At 35.0% G+C, this 21,569-nt stretch overlaps 1 protein-coding gene across 2 annotated transcripts; it reads right to left on the reverse strand.

Annotated features, from left to right (window-relative positions):
• Position 1: 1 nt before the first annotated feature.
• On the reverse strand, positions 2-21,016 carry LOC127977704 (EF-hand calcium-binding domain-containing protein 4B). 2 transcript variants are annotated; one of them, XM_052582717.1, is made up of 18 exons: positions 20,750-21,009; positions 17,248-17,508; positions 14,904-15,015; positions 14,408-14,597; positions 13,312-13,458; positions 12,381-12,471; positions 11,740-11,835; positions 10,611-10,798; positions 8,520-8,591; positions 8,396-8,441; positions 8,222-8,313; positions 7,628-7,973; positions 7,243-7,375; positions 6,803-6,884; positions 6,518-6,632; positions 5,668-5,769; positions 5,307-5,383; positions 2-134 (listed from the first exon to the last, which is right to left on the reverse strand). In XM_052582717.1, exons 2-18 carry the CDS (start codon positions 17,458-17,460, stop codon positions 119-121), a joined length of 2,118 nt encoding a protein of 705 aa, XP_052438677.1. In that variant the 5' UTR covers positions 17,461-17,508; positions 20,750-21,009; the 3' UTR covers positions 2-118. The 2 variants fall into 2 exon arrangements, with proteins under 2 accessions (XP_052438677.1, XP_052438676.1); XM_052582716.1 differs by lacking the exon at positions 2-134 and adding an exon at positions 2,490-3,608 and having other exon boundaries at positions 20,750-21,016.
• Positions 21,017-21,569: the final 553 nt, after the last annotated feature.

Raw genomic sequence — 21,569 nt, forward strand, 5'->3', positions numbered from 1 at the left:
TCTGGGAGTCTTGCATACACTTTTAGAGCGAAAAGTGGTACTTCTAGCAATAGCAGCCTTGCCTTCGCCGACTCTAGCCTGCACTAGAACGCCATCTCTCCGACTGTTCAGGGGCCAACTATGACTGCAGCCCACTGCAAACAAAAGAATGTCATGCTTTCATGAATGTTCAGTGTTAGTTTATGGTTACTTTGCTTTTAGATTAGGAGTGTGAGATAAGATAGTTAATATTGAAGGTTGTAATTACAAATATCTCAATTTAACATATCATATTATGAGAATAACTCCACTCACATAGTAATAGTTTATTTGCTGGACTTGAACAATTTCAATGCAGTAAAATAAGTGATCTCTTAATTTAAATCAGGTTTTAAAAAAAACAGGTCATTCTCAGAAAATAGTCGTTTTTTGCAAAAAAATAAAAATATAATAATAATCCATGCTTACTTAAATAACATTGGCAAATGCTAAGAACAAATTTTTTTTTGCCCTGTTAAGCTTTATTAATATATATATATATATATATATATATATATATATATATATATATATATATATATATATATATATATATATTGCACCTACAAGGTTGGCAAATATAACTGATGCTAATATACATAAATATTGATGAAGTCTATAAGAAAACATTTTTATTTCACCACAATGCTTTACCAAAAAGATCATGTTTAAATGTCATGGCATAATCAGAATTTTTTTAAACTAAGTAATTATACATAGACCATAAAAGAATATTTGAATTTCAATAAGAGCTCAGTTTAGCTATTATTATATTATATACTATTATATATAATTGCATGGCAGTTTCATACTGCAATAAAAACAAAACTTAAAAAAAGAAATTTAATTAATGTTTTATTTTAAAATGTGTGAATTACACACCAAATGTCATTTTATAATTTAAAATTAGGTTCTGAATCCTCTTTATTATATATAGTAGATTGCTTGGACACCATTTCCTGATAAGAGTTTAGATTTAAAGTTTCTTGTCTATGATTATCAGAGGAAAACAAATCCGATGCTAATAATAGAAATTACAAGACAAAAAAACTGATTGCAATACACTGATGTGGTAAGATTGTACATTTGTTTTTCTAGTAACTTTATGAGATTGCAATATGTAGTGTTAGTATTATTTATGATTCTAGGTGCGTGAAATTACATTTCAACTTACGTCTGCTACCTGAACACAGAGATAAAAATAGAAAAAGAGAAACAGCACATGATAATACATATCAAAATATAGATGGCATGTGAAATGCTGGCTCTGTCTGCGGTGAGATCTTGATGAGCTGGACTCAGATGGCACCTGCTGCTCTTCACCTGTGCACTTATAAGAGTCTCTGCCAAGGCCATGACTGGGATCGTCCCGGTCCATCTGTGACCCCCGTGTCACAGTTGATTATACTGTTCAAGTCCTCACCAAAGACATTCAGTTCACTTGCAAAGCACATCGTCAGTTATGTGTTATATTTATTGTCCATAGTTTGTTTTTACTGTAGGTGTACTATAGGTGTATATCTGATTCCTTGGTGGAATATTGTGCGATATTGGAAATTTGATTAACTATCTTCTCTGTGCAAGGAATGCTTTCCTCCTGCATTATGGTATTTTCAACTGGGTGTTCTGTATTGTATTTGAGGTTGTTTAAAGAAAATTAAAATGATTATTCTGCCATGAATTGAGCATCTATCAAGATAATAGTAAATAAAATTGCTGTAAAAGAATTAAAGCTACATAAAGTGTTTATAGGTGTACAATAGCATGCCTCTGAAATCTTATTTGGCTGTTTATAAAGACATGTTGCTGTTGTGATAAAAACATGAAAGTGAGAAAAAAAAGAGAAAAGAACATTTATGAAACGTTGGTGATGTAAGATGGTAAAGCGAATAAAAGTCATTTGTCTATTATTGTGATACTATTGTGTAATCCTTATTGTGCTCGTGTCTAAATGTAGTACCATTTATAGTCCACACGGGGGCTTGAAAGGATTATGAACATAAAACAAATGAGAAATGAATCTATCTGAAGTACTTACGCAGACCATACATCCTTTTTATGATAGTTGGGATTTCTACATTTCCTAAAATGTCTTGTTTTCATTTCATTTCTCTATATTGCTCATAAAATATATGTACGTGTACTTATTTGCATTTGATTGACCGTTCTTCTGTAGATCCCGCCTTCTCACAAGTCACTATTGGCCGATGATGTATAATGCCTGTACGCTATTGGTCAAACTACTTTTCAGTCATTACTGAAAATAATAGGAAAACAATGGACATTTTAGGCAATTTTGAAATTCTGGCCAAGACAAAAAAGACGTATTGTCCTTTTTTTTTTTTTTTTTTTTTTTTATTACTATATATTTTTCACAGTAAATCCATTTGTAAGGGAAGCATGAAACATGCAGCGCTAAATTTTTTTAATTTAAAGAGATTATTTAAACTGGTAAACCTGTTGAGCCTTAAATATGTGAACTTGTCCTTGTTTTCTAGAGTTTATTGTTCAATGAAAGTAATTTCCCAGAAAGAACAAACTGGACTTGATGCAAACACTCAAAAAACACTTTTTTTCACTCAAAATACATTTCTTTTTAGTATTTACACATTACACATGTACATAACAAAGCAGGAACATTTATAAGACTAAATAAGTGAAAAATTATTTAAAACATCCACATTGTGCTCAAATCTAGTGTCATTCTGCCCAATGGTCATTGCCACAACTTATGTGTGAATCAATATGAAAACTCCAGTTACAGATCAAGAATCGTATTAACTGAAAAAATTGAGAAAACACACCATAGGCCTAATCTCAAATGTGCATAAATCCAGTGTCTGGTGGACAATTGATGCATCTCTAAATTATTTATGGTAAATGTGAACATCAACGGCTGCTGTGAGACATTTTATACTGATTTAACACAGACTGCATTAATTAGCCAATACAGATATACACACAGTACTGTTGGCACAATACATAAAATGCAAATCAAAAAGTGATCTGAAATCAATATGGGACTAGCTCTATTTCAACTGTTTTTACAGTAAAGCAAACAATACCGAATCCTTATGCAAACCACATGTTCGCTTCATGGCAGTGTATTAAAAATATTCACGCTGATGACAACAAATGTAAAAAAAATTCATAGTATGTCTGCTTGCTAGGAATAACATAAATAATACATTTGTGCAAACGACTGTGCAAACTAGTGTGTAGGAGCTTATTTTGCTCATTTAAATATACTTTCCAAGACCTTCATATTAAAACGATAAATTATCAATACAAAAATATAGTTTTGTTTAGTTCAATAGTGTGATGAGAGATTTAAATGACCTTAATAGGGACACGCTTTACAGCTGTAATGTAATGTACAAAACTATTTCAAGTCCTACATCTAACCATTATCATAAAACTCTTTCACATTGTACATCTTAAAATGCAAAGCAAAAAGGTTTGAAAGATCTGCAGGTTTCTTTGAGTGTTTATGGGTGACTTTCTACTAGCAGCAGGACTTCTTCTTAGCGTGGCTGTCTACTAGTGACACGGTTTTCTCTTTTTCTCTGTCCTCTTGGTCTTTCAGAACTCTGACAGAGAGAGAGAGAGAGAGAGAAAAAAGGTAGCACATCTAACAAGGTGCAATACAAGAAAAATAAAACTGTACTCGGGAATAACCTGACAGTTTATGCAGCTGCATGAGCAATAAACAGATATTACGAATTATTCTGCCAAAAGTCTGTTCACATACTAAAACATACAGTATTGTTCAAAATAATAGCAGTACAATGTGACTAACCAGAATAATCAAAGTTTTTAGTATATTTTTTATTGCTACGTGGCAAACAAGTTACCAGTAGGTTCAGTAGATTGTCAGAAAACAAACAAGACCCAGCATTCATGATATGCACGCTCTTAAGGCTGTGCAATTGGGCAATTAGTTGAAAGGGGTGTGTTCAAAAAAATAGCAGTGTCTACCTTTGACTGTACAAACTCAAAACTATTTTTTTTTTTTGGGATTTAGCAATCCTGTGAATCACTAAACTGATATTTAGTTGTATGACCACAGTTTTTTAAAACTGCTTGACATCTGTGTGGCATGGAGTCAACCAACTTGTGGCACCTCTCAGCTGTTATTCCACTCCATGATTCTTTAACAACATTCCACAATTCATTCACATTTCTTGGTTTTGCTTCAGAAACAGCATTTTTGATATCACCCCACAAGTTCTCAATTGGATTAAGGTCTGGAGATTGGGCTGGCCACTCCATAACATTAATTTTGTTGGTTTGGAACCAAGACTTTGCCCGTTTACTAGTGTGTTTTGGGTCATTGTCTTGTTGAAACAACCATTTCAAGGGCATGTCCTCTTCAGCATAGGGCAACATGACCTCTTCAAGTATTTTAACATATGCAAACTGATCCATGATCCCTGGTATGCGATAAATAGGCCCAACACCATAGTAGGAGAAACATGCCCATATCATGATGCTTGCACCTCCATGCTTCACTGTCTTCACTGTGTACTGTGGCTTGAATTCAGAGTTTGGGGGTCGTCTCACAAACTGCCTGTGGCCCTTGGATCATTTTAGCTGAACAGCCTATCATTTTTTGCACCTCTTTATAGGTTTTCCCCTCTCTAATCAACTTTTTAATCAAAGTACGCTGTTCTTCTGAACAATGTCTTGAACGACCCATTTTCCTCAGCTTTCAAATGCATGTTCAACAAGTGTTGGCTTCATCCTTAAATAGGGGCCACCTGATTCACACCTGTTTCTTCACAAAATTTATGACCTCAGTGATTGAATGCCACACTGCTATTTTTTTGAACACACCCCTTTCAACTAATTGCCAATTGCACAGCCTTAAGAGCATGCATATCATGAATGCTGGGTCTCATTTGTTTTCTGAGAATCTACTGAACCTACTGGTAACTTGTTTGCCACGTAGCAATAAAAAAATATACGAAAAACCTTGATTATTCTGGTTAGTCACATTGTACTGCTATTATTTTGAACAATACTGTATTGTACCTTCATAAATTACTAGAATTTATTTTTTTAATTTTACCACATCACACTCTTTTGTCTTGTAATTTCCAATATTAGATTCTGATTTATATACTTCATATACATTTATTTATGTGTTTACCTTGTTTACGTGTTTTTACCTTGTTTTTATGTGAATTTTTTTTTTGTAGTCAGAAATCTGACATGGATGTATTCAAAACCACTCTTCTGTGTACTTATTTATTTATTTATTTATTTTTTACTTAATAACCTCTTACCTTGCCATATGAATCATGGACTCTGTCACATTGTTGCTTGAAAAAGCGCTGCACTCATAGAAAATCAACTGAAAGTCCTGAAAGAGTGAAAAGGAAATGGCAAAATAAGATACTTTTTAGAGTAATACTGTGTGCCTTTCAGTGTGGTTCTTTATCTGGTGAGTTCATGCAACAGTAACTGACAGGAAGCCTCTCATGCATCTTCATTGATACAGGAGAAAGGACTTCCTCACATGCACCTCACGGCCGAATACTCATTCAGCTCTGAATCAGTTCTTTAACTTGTCTGTTTCAAGACCTCCATGCTAAAAATGTTTAATGGTGATGCATTAGTGCCACTCCAGGGCCCAGATTCACTCACCTTTGCTAATTTCTCTGCCACTCCCAGTGGAACCTCTCTCTGCCCATCTAGATCGGTCTTGTTCCCCAGGAGCATGATGGGAATGTCCTCACCTGCTCCCTCCTGTAGATAAACAGTTCGCATTAAAACTGCCTTACCACAATGATACAGCTGACTTGCTTGAAATAAACATTTTATTGCATTACTGTTGTCTGTCTATTGATTTCATTATACACACTGACATTCAAAAGGTTGGGGTTGATAAGATTTGTTAATATTTTTGAAAAAGTCAAAGGCTGTATTTATTTAATAAAAGGATTTCTTAAAGGGGTCGTATGATGCGATTTCAATTATTCCTTTCTCTTTGGAGCGTTACAAGCTCTTGGTGCATGAAGAAGATCTGTAAAGCTGCAAAGACTTAAGTCTCATATGACCCCATTAAACAGTTTTAAACTGACAATTAATAAAAGCATAAAAAAAATTAATAAATAAAAAACGTACTGACCCTGAACTTTTGAACCTAGGACTTTCATTATCTATTTTATTAACAAATTCCTTTTTTTAGGCCAGTATGCCAACAGCAAATTTACATAAAAGCCTGTTGAAAGTTACACTTCTACTACTAATAATAATAATAATAATAATAAAAACATGTGTTAACCAATTGCTACCTGTTATTACCAACTGGAAGCAAGCAGTATTTATAATTCAAGCGTAAGAGTCGTGTTTAAATCTAAAGCGCATTTTACTGGACAAAATATTTTCTTACACCGTATTTCATGAATATTTCAATCAATTCCCCAAAGGTGTATGTGTATGCAAGTATAAATATAATCTTTTACCCAAAAGAAAGTGGATATGAAACACTCACCTGCACGCTGGCCAGCCAATGCCTCACTGCTGTGAAAGTCTGCTCATTAGTGATGTCATACACCACTACCACGCCATCAGCCTTGCGGAAAAACTGCTTGGTGATGCTGCGATACCTGTCGGCAGATCCCCACAATAAAGGTCCTTAGCATTCACTTATTTTTGCAGTTAAAAGATACAATGGAGCGACCAATTAACAATTAGGTCTTACATACTGACTATAATTGATTAAGACTGCTAACAGAAAAATAAACATATTTGAAAAAAATTTTTTTAAACAACTCGCCTCTCCTGTCCGGCTGTGTCCCACATTTGCAAGGCTACCTGGCTGTTGTCTACTGTAAGAATCTTCACACTGTAGTCAATACCTGCACACATCATGTTCTTTAACCATGGTATACTTTTGTATAGAAAGAGTCTTGAGTGCTTTAAATGTTAAAATCCGAAGTCAGCAAAACCTCAATGTTGTGCGAGACTACTAATAATGGTTAAACAGTGTTACTGCCATCAGCATGTGGACAATTAACAGACACAACGACATGGTGTCAAATTGTGAAACAAGCTGTGGACTCACACCCAAAGATATGGTTTTGGAGCAGCATGATGGTAAGTAGATGGCAGAATTTTTAGTTTGGGATAGCAAGTGACTTAAAATTGATGCTATTTAGGTTAAATAAATAAAAATACCCCTGGACACTAGTTAAAATATGAAACGAGGCCACTTACCTACAGTAGCACATGTACCAGAGTGGAAACAGTTGTCACAGAAGCGACGTAGAAGAGATGTTTTTCCCACACTAGAATTCCCCACCAGAATTATCTTAAAGAGACGATCTGGACCTGAACAGGCCTCTTCCACCTGGGAAAAAAAAAAGACACCACAGTTAATAAAAAGGGGAAGAATGCCGGGTCCATGTGAACCAAAAACCTGTTAAACATTTTTGATGTTATTCTAAAGAACTTTATTCCACTATAAAGAACCTTTTGTGCAATGGAAATGTTCCATGGATGTTAAAGGTTCCTCATAAAGAACCTTTATTTTGTGGAGTATACTCATTTTGAAACCTTAAGGGATGTCTGAGGTTCAGACCAAATCAAGCTGTTTTCTCACCGACTGGACGGTCTCTTTGCCCACAGGCCGTCCTCTGGGAGAGTTGGGTGTGGGTGCGACTCCTGGAGGGGGTGAAACAGAGGTCGGAGTGCTGGTTGTGGGGTAAACATTGCTCATCCGGACGTCCATGCCCTCCTCCAACTCCTTACTCCAATCTCTGAGATGGGCTTGATAACCCTGCTGAAGGACTTGAGGAAGATGGTCCTCCTCGATGGAGATGATCTTCCGGAGCTGTTGTTCTGAAGGAGGTCGTCCATCTACCATGTCCTCCAGGTCCATGCTGTGCCCATTTACGCCAATCACGTTCTTCCACTTAGATTGTGGCAGAACCTCTTCATCCTCATCACTGGAAAAAACAACATCCACATGTATGCTGATTTATTCACTAAGATGACATCAGCAATACAGAGCACTACCTCTTTTTGATCACTCAAATTATAAATATCAAGAAAACATCTTAATGAGGTCTTCACAATAAGCTTTGATTAAACTCAAGTCTAAAATGACTAGCTCTTTTATCTTAGGAAGTCAGATCCTTTTTCATTTTGCAAATCCACTCTATCTTTTCATCTTGAGTTCATTTAAGAGCCATACCTCTTAAATGAATGCTTCCGCTCAGACTGCTTCATAGTAATTGACCCAGGCCTCTGTTTCCATGAGAGTTTTGCTACAGAAGTATTTGGTTTCTGAAAGACAGCAAACAATGACTTGAAATTATCTAAATGCAGGATCAGTACAATGTTTAATATAACATTGATATGAACCTACTTGATAGCACATGTCTCTTTCATCTCGTAAGTGTTTGTTCATTTCCCTAGGAGGAATGAAACAGAAAACATGAAATCTGACCAAAACATAAAGACCCGCCCCTTCACTGATAGTTATTTCTTACCTTAACAAATCAAGCTGCTTGAGAAGACTTGCCCTCTCTCTTTGCAAGCTTTCTGTAACCCTATAAATCTCCCTGAAAAAAAAAATAATGATAATTTTTTTGCTAGCAGTAATGATGCCAAATCAAACAAGGGACATACTTTACAAACTAAATTGAAATTATTAGATAGATACGTTTTTTTTATGTAATGTTTTAAATGTAATGCATAATAAACTGTGATATACAAGTGCATCTCAATTAATTAGAAGGTCGTGGAAAAGTTAATTTATTTCAGTAATTCATCTCAAATTGTGAAACGTATGTATTAAATAAATTCAATGCACAGAGACTGAAGTAGTTTAAGTCTTTGGTTCTTTTAAATGTGATGATTTTGGCTCACATTTAACAAAAACCCACCAATTCTCAACAAATTAGAATATGGTGACATGCCAATCAGCTAATAAACTCAAAACACCTGCAAATGTTTCCTGAACCTTCAAAATGGTCTCTCAGTTTGGTTCACTAGGCTGCACAATCATGGGGAAGACTGCTGATCTGACAGTTGTCCAGAAGACGACCATTGACACCCTTCGCAAGGAGGGTAAGCCACAAACTTTCATTGCAAAAGAAGCTGGCTGTTCACAGAGTGCTGTATCCAAGCATGTCAACAGAAAGTTGAGAGGAAGGATTATTAGAAGTGTGGAAGAAAAAGACGCACAACCAACCGAGAGAACCACAGCCTTATGAGGATTGTCAAGCTAAATTGATTCAAGAATTTGAGTGAACTTCGAAAGGAATGAACTGAGGCTGGGGTCAAGGCATCAAGAGTCACCACACACAGACGTCTCAAGGAATTTGCTGAACCACAAAAAACATCAGAGGCGTCTTACCTGGGCTAAGAAGAACAAGAACTGGACTGTTGCCAGTGGTCCAAAGACCTCTTTTCAGATGAGAGCAAGTTTTGTATTTCATTTGGAAACCAAGGTCCTAGAGTCTGGAGGAAGGGTGGAGAAGCTCATTACCCAAGTTGCCCGAAGTCCAGTGTTAAGTTTCCACAGTCTGTGATGATTTGGGGTGCAATGTTATCTGCTGGTGTTGGTCCATTGTGTTTTTTGAAAACCAAAATCACTGCACCCGTTTACCAAGATATTTTGGAGCACTTCATGCTTCCTTCTGCTGACCAGCTTTTTGATTTGATTTTCCAGCAGGATTTGGCACCTGCTCAAATGCAGGATATTTAAGTTGGTTAAATGACCATGGTGTTGGTGTGCTTGACTGGCCAGTAAACTCAACAGACCTGAACCCCATAGAGAATCTAAGACGTATTGTCAGGAGGAAAATGAGAAACAAGAGACCAAACAGACAAGCTGAAGGCCACTGTCAAAGAAACCTGGGCTTCCATCACACCTCAGCAGTGCCACAAACTGATCACCTCCATGCCACGCTGAATTGAGACAGTAATTAAAGCAAAAGGAGTCTCTACCAAGTATTGAGTACATGTACAGTAAATTAACATACTGTCCAGAAGGCCAACAATTCACTATTTTTTTTTATTATTATTGGTCTAATGGAGTACTTTAATTTGTTGAGAGTGAATTGGTGGGTTTTTGTTAAATATGAGCAAAAATCATCACAATTAAAAGAACCAAAGACTTAAACTACTTCAGAGTGTGTGCATTAAATGTATTTAATACACAAGTTGAATTACTGAAATTAATGAACTTTTTCATGACATTCTAATTTATTGAGATGCACCTGTATTTATCAGCTTATGATGATTTCAATAAATATATAATTGTAATGTACAGTAACATAATCGTAACAACAGTAATTAGAATCATGGAGAAAATAATGACAAATAAATTAGACAATCACAATTACACACGCAAAAAAAATGTAGGGAATGACAAAAAAAATGATATATATTTATATTTCTGTGTGATATTTGACCCTCATTTGCTTTGAATGCAGTGAGTGTACAAATATTTTATTTTAAATTTCAATAGAGCATATTATTATATTCTAAAAAAAATATTCACTTTTGAATTTAAATTTGAATATATATGAAAAAAGCACATAGCAGCATAGCACTAAATGTCATCTCATCCTCACATCTCTCTCTCCTCGTGCAGACGTGAGGACATTTCCTGCAGCAGCATGAGTTGCTCCTGAGCCAGACTCAGCTCCTGGGTGGTGTTGTCCAGCTCACGGCTCAAGTCCTCGTTACACTTCTTCAGTTTGACGTTCTCCACAGCCGTCTCCTGCTGCTCGCTGTGCAGCTCTCGACACTGACGCTCCAGCTGATGGACATCAAACAAACACACATGTAAAAAAGGAAACAATCAAGCTTAAGCTATCATAAACATAAATGAAGAACAAGAAGCTCTTTGAAACTAATTGTGCTGGATAACCAGATATGATGGCTGTTTATACGCACACCACTATCAAGAAATTGAAAGGATAACCTTGGAAGTGTTCATGTGAATGGTTGGATGGGACATTGTGGGAGGAAAGGATTGATAAGAAAGCTCTTACACTCATGCTTTTCAACACAGCTATGCTGCTAAATACAGACACAAAATAGGACACAATCCCACGTCTTTGAACAAACATACTGTACCACACTTCAGCTCCTCACAGCAGAAAAGAAGTTTTGCTTGCTTTTGCACACAGTTGCATTGCAGCAAAGAGCACAATAACTGAACTAATTGCAAATGCGAAGAAAAGAAAATGAAGCTTGTAAAGATGCAGGCAAAGGAAGCATTACGACTTTGTTACTTTCGGTTCATTCATTAGCACTGAAAGGCCTTGCTCTATTTTTGTGTGTGTGCATCAGCACTGTCAGATGTGGTTTTCTGAAAGTTGAACACAAATTTCCAGCAAATGATCAACGAATCTGAGAATAATACTTCTGAGCATTAAGACTCGTACAGTATTTAAATCAAAGTACTTCAAATGTAGATGTTAGTTTGTTCTTGAGTTCAAGTTACAGCCTTTCCTTGACCTTTCATTAGGATTAAAGCCCTTATAGAAAATTATATCACTCTTTGTAAAATTCTTTAAATATAAAAAAAAATTAATAATAATAATAAAAAACATTTACTGCAGTTGTTTTTTTCCTTAGATGTATTTATTCTATATAAAATGAAATATTTATAAAGTGAATAGATGTGCAATGTCTTCATAAATATTACTAGTTAAACTGGTTTAGTGACAAGCAAAATAATTTGTTGTGACTCACCCTTTTCTGTTTATTAGAAAGCATTTCCAGCTCTTTCTCTTTAGCGGAAAGCTGATGCTCCATGTCCTGACTGCGAGACAAGAACCGCTCAGAATCCTAGAGAACATAGTTCACATGACCCATACGATTTACCATAGTACATAGTAAAGCCCTGTTCACGCCAAGAACAATAACTATAAAGACAACAATATTAGCGTCCACACCAGCAGACGATATGGTCTGTTTATTCTAAGCACACGCTCATCTGTCGCTTTAAATTCTCAGGATCGTAATAGCAGGATGGATTCTGATTGGGTGTCAATGTGTTTATCAATCATAAGCTGGAAAAAATCTTTCTGAAACTGTTTCCAAAGATTAAATTTCTCTGTGCATTTATCATTATAGCTATAGTGTGGTGCTATTCTTTAATATAGAGAACGATTTTAGTACTATATCGTTATCTTTATAGTTATCATCCTTGGTGTTTCTAATGTAAACATAACTTCATTTGAGATTGCCAGTCTAACAGCCTTTTTATTTGAATTAATTTTTATAATTTCTGGTCTTTACATACTGTATGATTTTCAATGTAAGTCTATGAGACCGTTTTTTTTTTTTTCAAATGACCAATTTGAGTAATTAATAAGTAATAAGTGTTTCACCGCTAAGAGTATCCTCTCCTTTTCATTCTTGATCTGTTGCTCCATTTCTTCATACAGCCTCTGGATTTCATCATCATGTGTCGCCACTTTCCTGTGAAAGACGTCATGATCACTCAAAAATCTTGTAAGTCACTTAGTCATATGAGAGAATAAAACACTATTTATTGGTTATATGGAACAGACGTCATTCAAAAGGCATTTTCAGCTCAGCTCTCAGCAGATATTTCAAAGATACATCTGTAAAAGCCAAAACAGACCTGAATATCAAGCCTCAGTACAGGCTCTCCATTGTGATAAAAAGAGAATAAATGTGGTCTAAATTAAAGGGATCAATATATTTGAAAACTGAGTGATACTCATAATCATGCAAGCATGCATTACACATTATTTACTTTTTTCTTTTGAATGCTTTAGGGAAAAATATTTATTTGCTTGCTTGTTATATATCCTTTAATGGTTGACAGAATACTGTAAACACACTGCTCAACACCAAAATCTTACCTTTGCTAATGCTTAGAAAATCAACTTTTGGGCCTAGTACAAGCCAACTCTGTTACCAATTATACAGTCAGCTCAGCTGTGAAAATCTCATGCAAAAGCCAGGTTTCCTAGTCCTTGCATCATATATGTGCCTCGAGTCTTTTTAGTCATGATATGTGACTGTCAAGTCAACCAACATGGGATTCATATAGTGGGCTGTACCTCAAAATGTATGAATGCCACCAAGTAGATAGCAATAAAATGCTCTCTACCATAAATGTTGGTAATTTTGAATGTATCTTTGCTAAATTAAAATATATAAATACATAAATAATATCTTACTGACCTAAATTTCTAAATGATGTACTAAACATAGTTTCATAAAGTAACATCCCTTTAAAATGCATGCTCAAATTCTGAAAGGAATAACAGTGCTTAATTGACATCTGACCTTTTAAGTGCCGTCTCCATCTCTTTCTTCTCCTGGTTGGCCTCTTTGATCTGATAAGTGACCCTGGCGAGGAACTCCTCAAAATTGGACAGAAGGTGAGGTTCGTCTCTTCTGAGCTGCACCCAAAGACTCCGCACCTCTCTTGGCCTGAGACGTCACAACACGCTTAATGCATCATTTATCTCACCAAATTCTTAAAAATTACAAAACAAGAGTTTGCAATGTGTTTTACCTTTATATGACCAAGTTTTATCTATTATGCAGTAGTACCTTCTATCACACTTCACAAAAAAATGTGCTCCACTGTAAAAAATAATTATAAATGTACAAAACCAAAAAAAAAAAAAAAGGTTTTCAGTAAAGTAAACCTTCGTCTTGGAAATGAATTCATTCTGAAACATAAAGGCTCTTAAGTAAAGACATTCAGTCTTTTCTGTTGCAGAAAAAAGCTTATACTAGCAATAGGTCTCCTGGAAGGATATCAAAATTACATCATGATTTTGTGGAACTACAGTAAAAAAATATAGTTCTCCTTTTATCGAACAGCAAAATGAAGCTGATCGTATATGAGGTGCAATCAGAATCTAATCTAAACTGTCAGCTCCCCTTCGAAAAAGGAATAATCATACACAATAATTACAGTCAGTCAGAAGGATGAACTTTTACAATTGATGTCTTCCACCATCACCGTTTGCCTTTTAGGAGTGGCGGTAGTTTGTAGGAAGTGCATCCGGTCATGTGTTACAAAAATGGGCTCAATGCACCATTTGGTCAATAAGAAGACAAGAATAGACCTTTATTAACATCCCTTGTTCTTATCAAAGGTATCATATCTTTCTTTGGGACTGTGCTGTCTCTTTATTGATTTATTTATTTGATGCGATCTCAACAGCAAAAGCTATTTTCATGGCAAACTCAAAGTAGATATTAAAATAATCATAATAACAACAAAACTTTAATAAATAAAGAAAATTATATATAATAATTTAATCTGTTTCAGTTATTTCAGGATGTATACACTAGCTGGAATATTCTTGCATGGAAGTGCACTATGAACTATGCTACAACCACGAATATTAATTTAAATATCTCTCACTCTTCAAAGATGTTGCTTGCCCCCAGGTTCTCCATTAGCATGCAGAAGTGTTGCTCCTCGTCATCGTCTCCCCTGCTGTTTCGCTCCTCCCATTGGCTCTCATAGAGCACTTCTGGGGTCTTTGCTAAGACTGGCTCCTCATCTGTATGTGGATCTACTGACACCACACTTGGACCAAACATGAATTCACCTGAATTGGAGACATAAATACATTAGCACACTTTTGAAGGATACAGACAGCCCAAAATACAACATATAATATCAATCAGATGTTCCAATAATATAAAACACACCCACACACATTATATATACAGCATATAGGGACAAAGACGAGGCGTCAAATTACATTTACAAAAAAATACATTTAAAGGTGTATTATACTTTACATTTTTTGATGCTGGAATTAATATTTTTTGTCATTGACCCGAAAAAAAAAAAAAAGTATATTTGATTCGATTTTTTACTGAATGCTGTATAGATTTCAAAGCAAACGCACTAAAGCCAGAGGAGAACTCCTCAAGGGTCAGATAACCATTGCCATCTGCGTCCAGAGTGTCAAAGACGTTCTCAAGTTCCTCAGCACACAGCGGAAGCTCTCCATTTAATCTCTACAACACATGACAAATGATACAGGCATGTTATGAAAAGCATAATGCATTTTGCATCACCTGAAAATAAGCAAATTAAGAGTATACTGTAAATAAAAACAGACAACCACACTTGAGCACACATTCTTATAACCAGGTTATTTGTATCTCATGAGTAAGGTCTCAAACTAAGTCGCATTTGACCTCTTTAATAATCAGACAGGCTGTCGATTTCAGTGATCAACCCAGTTAACACACAGTAAGAATGCTACTATTCTTAGAGAGCAAATAACACACCCTGTGTGGGAACCTGGCACATGTTTGCTCAGATATGCCCTGGGATCAGATGTCCCATAAAACACTACATAAAATTCTCAGTGTGACTTTAGTATGGACTTTTGGCTTTTTCTGTACTTGTAAAAGTCAGTTGTAAATGCTGATGATGGACGTGTGAAAACAGTTGCGTAAAAATGAGAACAAACTGCGAGCCATCACCCAGTTCCTCCGGTAAACCAAAGTGACAGCTTCTAAAAACAGCAATAAAACTCCTCCTGTGGCTTTTTTGACGGCCTGAAGGTTTAGAGAACGCTGCTCTTTGAAACCCCAGTAGTGTTGTCAGCGTTTTCTGCAAGACCAACATGTGGTGGTGCCATGATGCAAGTTACTTTGCCAAGCGCGTAAATGTTTTGTCACAGTCTTCACGATAGCATATAAACAATCATTTAACAGAAAGATTTAAATACGTTTGGGATTGTGGGGTTTATTTAATCCAAATGGGTTGAAATAACAAAAGGCATCATTTAAATAAAGATGAGGAACCGATGTTTATTAATGCTTTTTCCATAGACACTGGATCAAAGGTGTGATGCTTTTGAAAAAGGCTCTTCAGAGCAAGGCCAGAGAGCCAGACTTCAAAGGAAACATGTGCAATGAATGGAAAATCTAAGAGGTGATCGAATCTGCACAATAATACAACTGAAGGGGTGGTTTCAAAACGCCCACCACAATTTCAGGATGGTATCCCAAGCTCCTACGATTTTGACATGCTGCAATTTCAAATTTCATTTAAATCAACCACATTGATGAGCGATTAATAGCTCTAACATACTATGACCAATCAGTGGAACAGAAAATATACAAAATAATAATAAAAATATGGCGGTGGTACCGTGGTACAATGATCTGATGCCACATCATGGTATTTGATAAATGTATTTGAGAGAAACTGAATGATTACTGAAATAATTTACAGTGGTATTTACATGAATACTACAAAAGTCCAAAAAAGAGACAAAAAAAACTAGTGCTGGGCAACAATTAAAATGTTTAAGCGCACTTAATTGCATAGTTTTTTCGATTAATCGCAAATAATCAAATTGTTATGCAAAAAATTCAATAATGAATTCAAAAGTTGTGTATTTTGCACTTTTCTTAATTTAAAAGTAAATTTAAATACTTTATGTTCAGTAGCTGCTATATATAACTAAATGCTATATTTAAAATTAAAATAGCAAAAAGTTAAAATAAAAACAGCAAGGGGCAAAAATATTTTCACAGCACGGTATGTATGTATGTATGTATATATATATATATATTCATTTAAACCTAAACGAATTACATAGTCATAAAATCGATCATAGTGATCAAATATTTTAGAGCTTAAATAGTTAGAAAGATATTTATTCACTGTAATAACTTCCATTAATTATTTTATTCAGAAAAGAAAAGAAAAGAAAAGAAAAGAAAAGAAAAGGATTGGATTAAAGTGTTTCATTCATCCAATTAAAAAAAATTAGGGTAATGATTCACATCTATATTTTTGCCAACGTAAAAAATACTTGAGCCAATGTAAAAAAAAGAAATAACTTTGCCAATAACTATGGCAATCATTACCCTAAATTGTAATAATTGGATGAATGAAACTCTTTTTTTTTTCAGTGTATAGAAGCATATTGTACTTACATTCCTTTTCACAAGAATTTGACAATTAGATATTTAACAAACTATGACTTTAATTGGGTTTCTTTGCAAGTTAATTACGTTATTCAGATTGCTGCTTGTCTTCTCTTGTAAGTAAACAACTTATAAGGGTGAGCAAACACAAATAAGCTCAATTAGCTCATGGTTCCCAGCTGAAACGATGCCAGGATAACCGGATGACTCAAGACATTTTGTGGGGTTTCCATTCTTCTTTACTAATAAAACTCCAGGCCTAATGAGAAATCACATGGTTGCCCTTCCCAACATCCTTACCTGCATGTCCCGTCGTGTAATGAAGCCTTTGCCCTCGATGTCACAAATCTGGAAGAACTCTCTGGTCTTCTCAAGCACAGCACTGCAGTCGCTGTCACTGTGTGTCCCCTGTCTGTCTTCTCCTCTAAGACGGGACGCCCGGTCCACCTTGGAGCCACAGGTGCTGGAGAAAGATGCCATGCCGTCCATGTGTGTGTGTGTTTGTGTGTGCATACTGTATGCATGTGCGCGCAAACTCCACTCTCCTCACATGGGTCAGCCCTTGACAGAAGAGAAGAGAGAACAAAGCTTTTGAGTTACACCACATCACATCCTCTTAGAGTGCCGCTGAGTGCCATCTCATAGCAACCACCTCTTTAATTAGACAACGAGATCACTGAGATTGGTGCAGAAAAACAAATAGCGTAAAAAAGGGAGGAAGGTAGAGAGAGAATCAAGGTGAATATTCAGAAAGTTTATTTGAGTACAGATGGATATAATGTCCGTTTTCAAATTCAGAGAAAGGAGCATTTACAACGCATTATGTGTGTCATAACTGAAACACACTTAAACAGTTAATAATATTAAAGAGGGGAAACCACAGAGGAATCTGCTTTCAATTGCCAGAGACCTGTGACAAAGGAGTCTCTTAAGTTATTGGATTTATTTATTATAAATAAATATTATTTAAATAAACAGGATATATACTTCAAAAGTTAGGGGTCAATATTTTTATTGCTTTTCATGTAGACAACACTTTAATTCTGCAAAAATGCATTAAACTGATCAAAAGTGGCAATAAGAATTTGCTAAATTTTAATAAATGCTGTTCTTTTGAGCTATTAATTCTATCTATCTATCTATCTATCTATCTATCTATCTATCTATCTATCTATCTCTACATATATCTACACACACACACACACATGTATATATGTATATATGTATATATGTATATATATATATATATATATATATATATATATATATATATATATATATATATATATATATATATATATATATAACTAAAATGGCTTGTGTAATGGGTTAAGAGCATAATGGTTAAAGTGGTGCCCTTTTGCATCTCTAAATCTTAGCAACTCTAGTGGGTTCTTAGTCTAAGAAGATTGGTATGGTGTTTTGAGGCAAAATAAAGAAAGCAGATTAAAAAAAAGTTATACATTTATGATAATGATTGGGTTTCTCTGCAGACGTGTCGATTAAAACTTTTGTTTGCCTGTCATAACAGTCTGAATATGTACATTATTGATTTCCTTTGTCTAACAAGAAAAATCAACATTACTTTGCATTTCTGCTGCACAAAAGTAATTTCAAAGTTTGTAGCCCGAAAAGCATCACATTGACAACTTTTCTATGACAGCTTCTTGATTGCCTACAAAAGTGAGTTAGTGTGCTGTTATATTGCAGGTTAGGTTTTGAAGGCAGTCACTCAGGCATATCCTACAATTATGTCTGTGTGTAAAAATGTGTTTAGGAAGCAAAAATGTTTTTATGCTTTTCACATTTTTTAAGTGTTCAAAGACTCATGATAAGTTATCTAGGATTCTGAACATTTGTTTTTCAGATAAACTGTCACACAAGCAGTGAAACAGTCCTTTATTTTGAAAAGCATTTTATATACATTTTTTTTTTTTTGGCAAAATGTGAATTTTACAACAAAAAAAAAAGGTTTATAAGGTCTAAGTAAAGCTTACAAATATTAGAAGTAATTGACTATTGTTTAATTTTAGTCCATTAACAGTAAAGATATATTAAATAATCTTTCCGTGCCTGTACAGTGCACTTTTGTACTTGTATTTCTTTAGCACTATATTTAGTAAAAAAGACTTCTTGATGGCTTCTAAGTAAAAACTGATGTCAGGCCTCTCCCAAACTTTAAAAAAGGAGTTCTATGGCTAAATCAACCCATACAAACTAGTTGAGGCACTTACGTACATCTGAATTTCATCAGGGTCTTTTTGAGGGGAAAAACACATATGGACAGGCAAAAGGCAATAAGTCCTTGGCTGCTGAGAATAGCAGAAACTAGGGGCCTGGAACACTGAAATGCACATCTCTCTTATTTAGTGGAACACAGACGTTATTTGTGCAGTGACCACAAGTTAAAAGTTGATGGGATTGATGGGAGCGGACAAGTCATGCCACAGACACGAGTGTGGTGATGGCCATTTCCTCTGGGTATTGACCAGGAAAGCCATGTTTGCTGTTTCAAACTTCTGAGTGTAGGGGCACAGAATTTAATAAATGAATTTAATAAATTTCTTGTAAATTAATGACTACATTTTAGGAAAATACAAAAAGTAAATTGACCCATGCTAAGCCTCCCTGAGTGAACTTCTTCAATATCACTACTGCTTTGCATGAAAACTTTTATCCATGTTGCCATATTAATAAAGATAATCTATGTTGCCATATTAATAAAGATAACAAAGTAGTGTGCCATGAAGTTCAAAATGTTTCAGTGCATGGACAGAGACTAACTAGCTTCACTTAAATATCATGTCTAAGAAATTTTTGGAAAAGCCTTTTTACAAAAAGACACCATTTGCACTTGTGAAACAGACAACACTTTTATAACTAGACAATTCTAAGTGTTTTTGATCTGACAAAGTATCGTTTTGACTGACAAGAATTAGTTTGGGTTTCTACTTGATAAAACTTTGTATCCAACATATTACAGCAAAGCGCATATGATATCATTAAGTAATAAATGTATGCATGTAGCAGACGCTTTTATCCAAAGCGACTTACAGTGCATTCAGGCTACCAGTTTTTACCTAATATACAAACCTATAGGTACATGTATGAAATTGGCATTTGTTTTATGCAAAACAACATACAGTATATTTGATTTATGCATTTAACCGTACAGGCTCCATAATCACCCCTGTCCTGTGACCCTACAGCAGATATGTGGTTTGGAGAATTATTGAATATCTTTACCTGTAAACCTAAAGAAACACAATTTGTGATTCTTAGGTTTAGCAAAAACAATCCACATACTGTATAGTAGTTTGTGTGTCATGTAGATTCAACAAAGTTCTTAGATTATGCAAACGTTTAGTTTTATCAAAACTCAAATGGAAAGCATTTCTTGTCAGTCCAGTTAGACTACACTTATAATAGCTGAAGACAATGCTGCTCAGCTCAGTGAATTAAACTCTTGCATAGTTACTACATTTAGAAGAGAACAAAACAATTGTTGTTCTACTAAATAAAATGAAACGTAATGTCAGGGACAAAGACAAGGCAATGCACTTTCAAAGATGGACTATAGTGAAAAGCAAAGTCATGTAAGTTACTACATGAAAACAATATGCAACTCTACAAGCAGCTGATGAAAACAGGAACACTTGTTTCCTCCTCTCAGTAGGAGATTCCTTCTCACACTTTCTTTCACACTTCCTCTTCGAAGTTGCCAAAGCACGAAACGGAAATGGTCAAGTTAGACAGATCAAGGTAAAAAAAAAAAAAAAAAAAAAAAGTAACTTTTCTGTACCTTTAAACAGGCAGCCGCTGATGATACTTCATAAAGTCCATCCACGAAGCGACAATCTCCGGTTGAAAAGTACTGTTAAGAGTGAAACTTTCCACAATTTGACACGGAGTACAGACAATTTCAGCCAACAATAACTGACACTGATGTTTAATTGAACGCCCCGAAGATTGTGAAACTGAAGCTGAACGCGTTATGTATCAGGGACTACAAAGAGCTGCAGACAACTATGAGCAAACACTCACTTCTGCGCGCTCACGGGGAGGGACTCGCGTCCACGTGTTTCTATAGCAACAGAAGAAGGCACGCGGAAGTTAATACTTACCACGAGACGAGTCGTTTATATACTACTACTCCTACTACTAATAACTTGCCATCTGCTTGTTTTAGTATTTTAGTTTAAAAGAAGCACTGAAGTTTCATCAGACATTTGGCTCCTCCAGTCTTCAGTGTCGCATGATCATCCAGAAATCATTCTAATATGTTGATTTATTATCAGTGTTGAAACTGTTGGAACCTGTGATGATTTTTTCTTAGTAATTTTTATGTATAAAAATGCAAAAAGAACAGAATTTATTCAAAACAAAAAACGTTTCTAACAATATAAGTCTTTACTGTCACTTCTATAAAATATTTAAAAAGTCACTGAATAAAAGTTTTAATTTATTAAAAAAATATTATTTTAAATAGCATAATTTATTATTTTTCTGTGTTTTTGAAACAATAGCTAAACGTTAGAATCTTCTTAAAAAAAAACAAAAAAAAAAAAACACATGAAACATTTTAACTCCAAACCAGTAATCTAGTGCCACCTAGAGTTTTT

The sequence above is a fragment of the Carassius gibelio genome, chromosome B18 (genome assembly GCF_023724105.1).
Source record: "Carassius gibelio isolate Cgi1373 ecotype wild population from Czech Republic chromosome B18, carGib1.2-hapl.c, whole genome shotgun sequence".
Taxonomy (NCBI): domain Eukaryota; kingdom Metazoa; phylum Chordata; class Actinopteri; order Cypriniformes; family Cyprinidae; genus Carassius; species Carassius gibelio.

What these genes read in the sequence shown, in the direction of transcription:
- LOC127977704 (XM_052582716.1), bottom strand. Translation starts at nt 17,460, where the DNA reads ATGCACACACAAACACACACACACATGGACGGCATGGCATCTTTCTCC. An exon ending in GCAAGCAACATCTTTGAAGA is followed by an intron (nt 13,459 to 14,407) that starts GTGAGAGATATT and finishes GTGACGTCTCAG; the next exon opens with GCCAAGAGAGGTGCGGAGTC. An exon ending in TTTCTAATAAACAGAAAAGG is followed by an intron (nt 10,799 to 11,739) that starts GTGAGTCACAAC and finishes GATGTCCATCAG; the next exon opens with CTGGAGCGTCAGTGTCGAGA.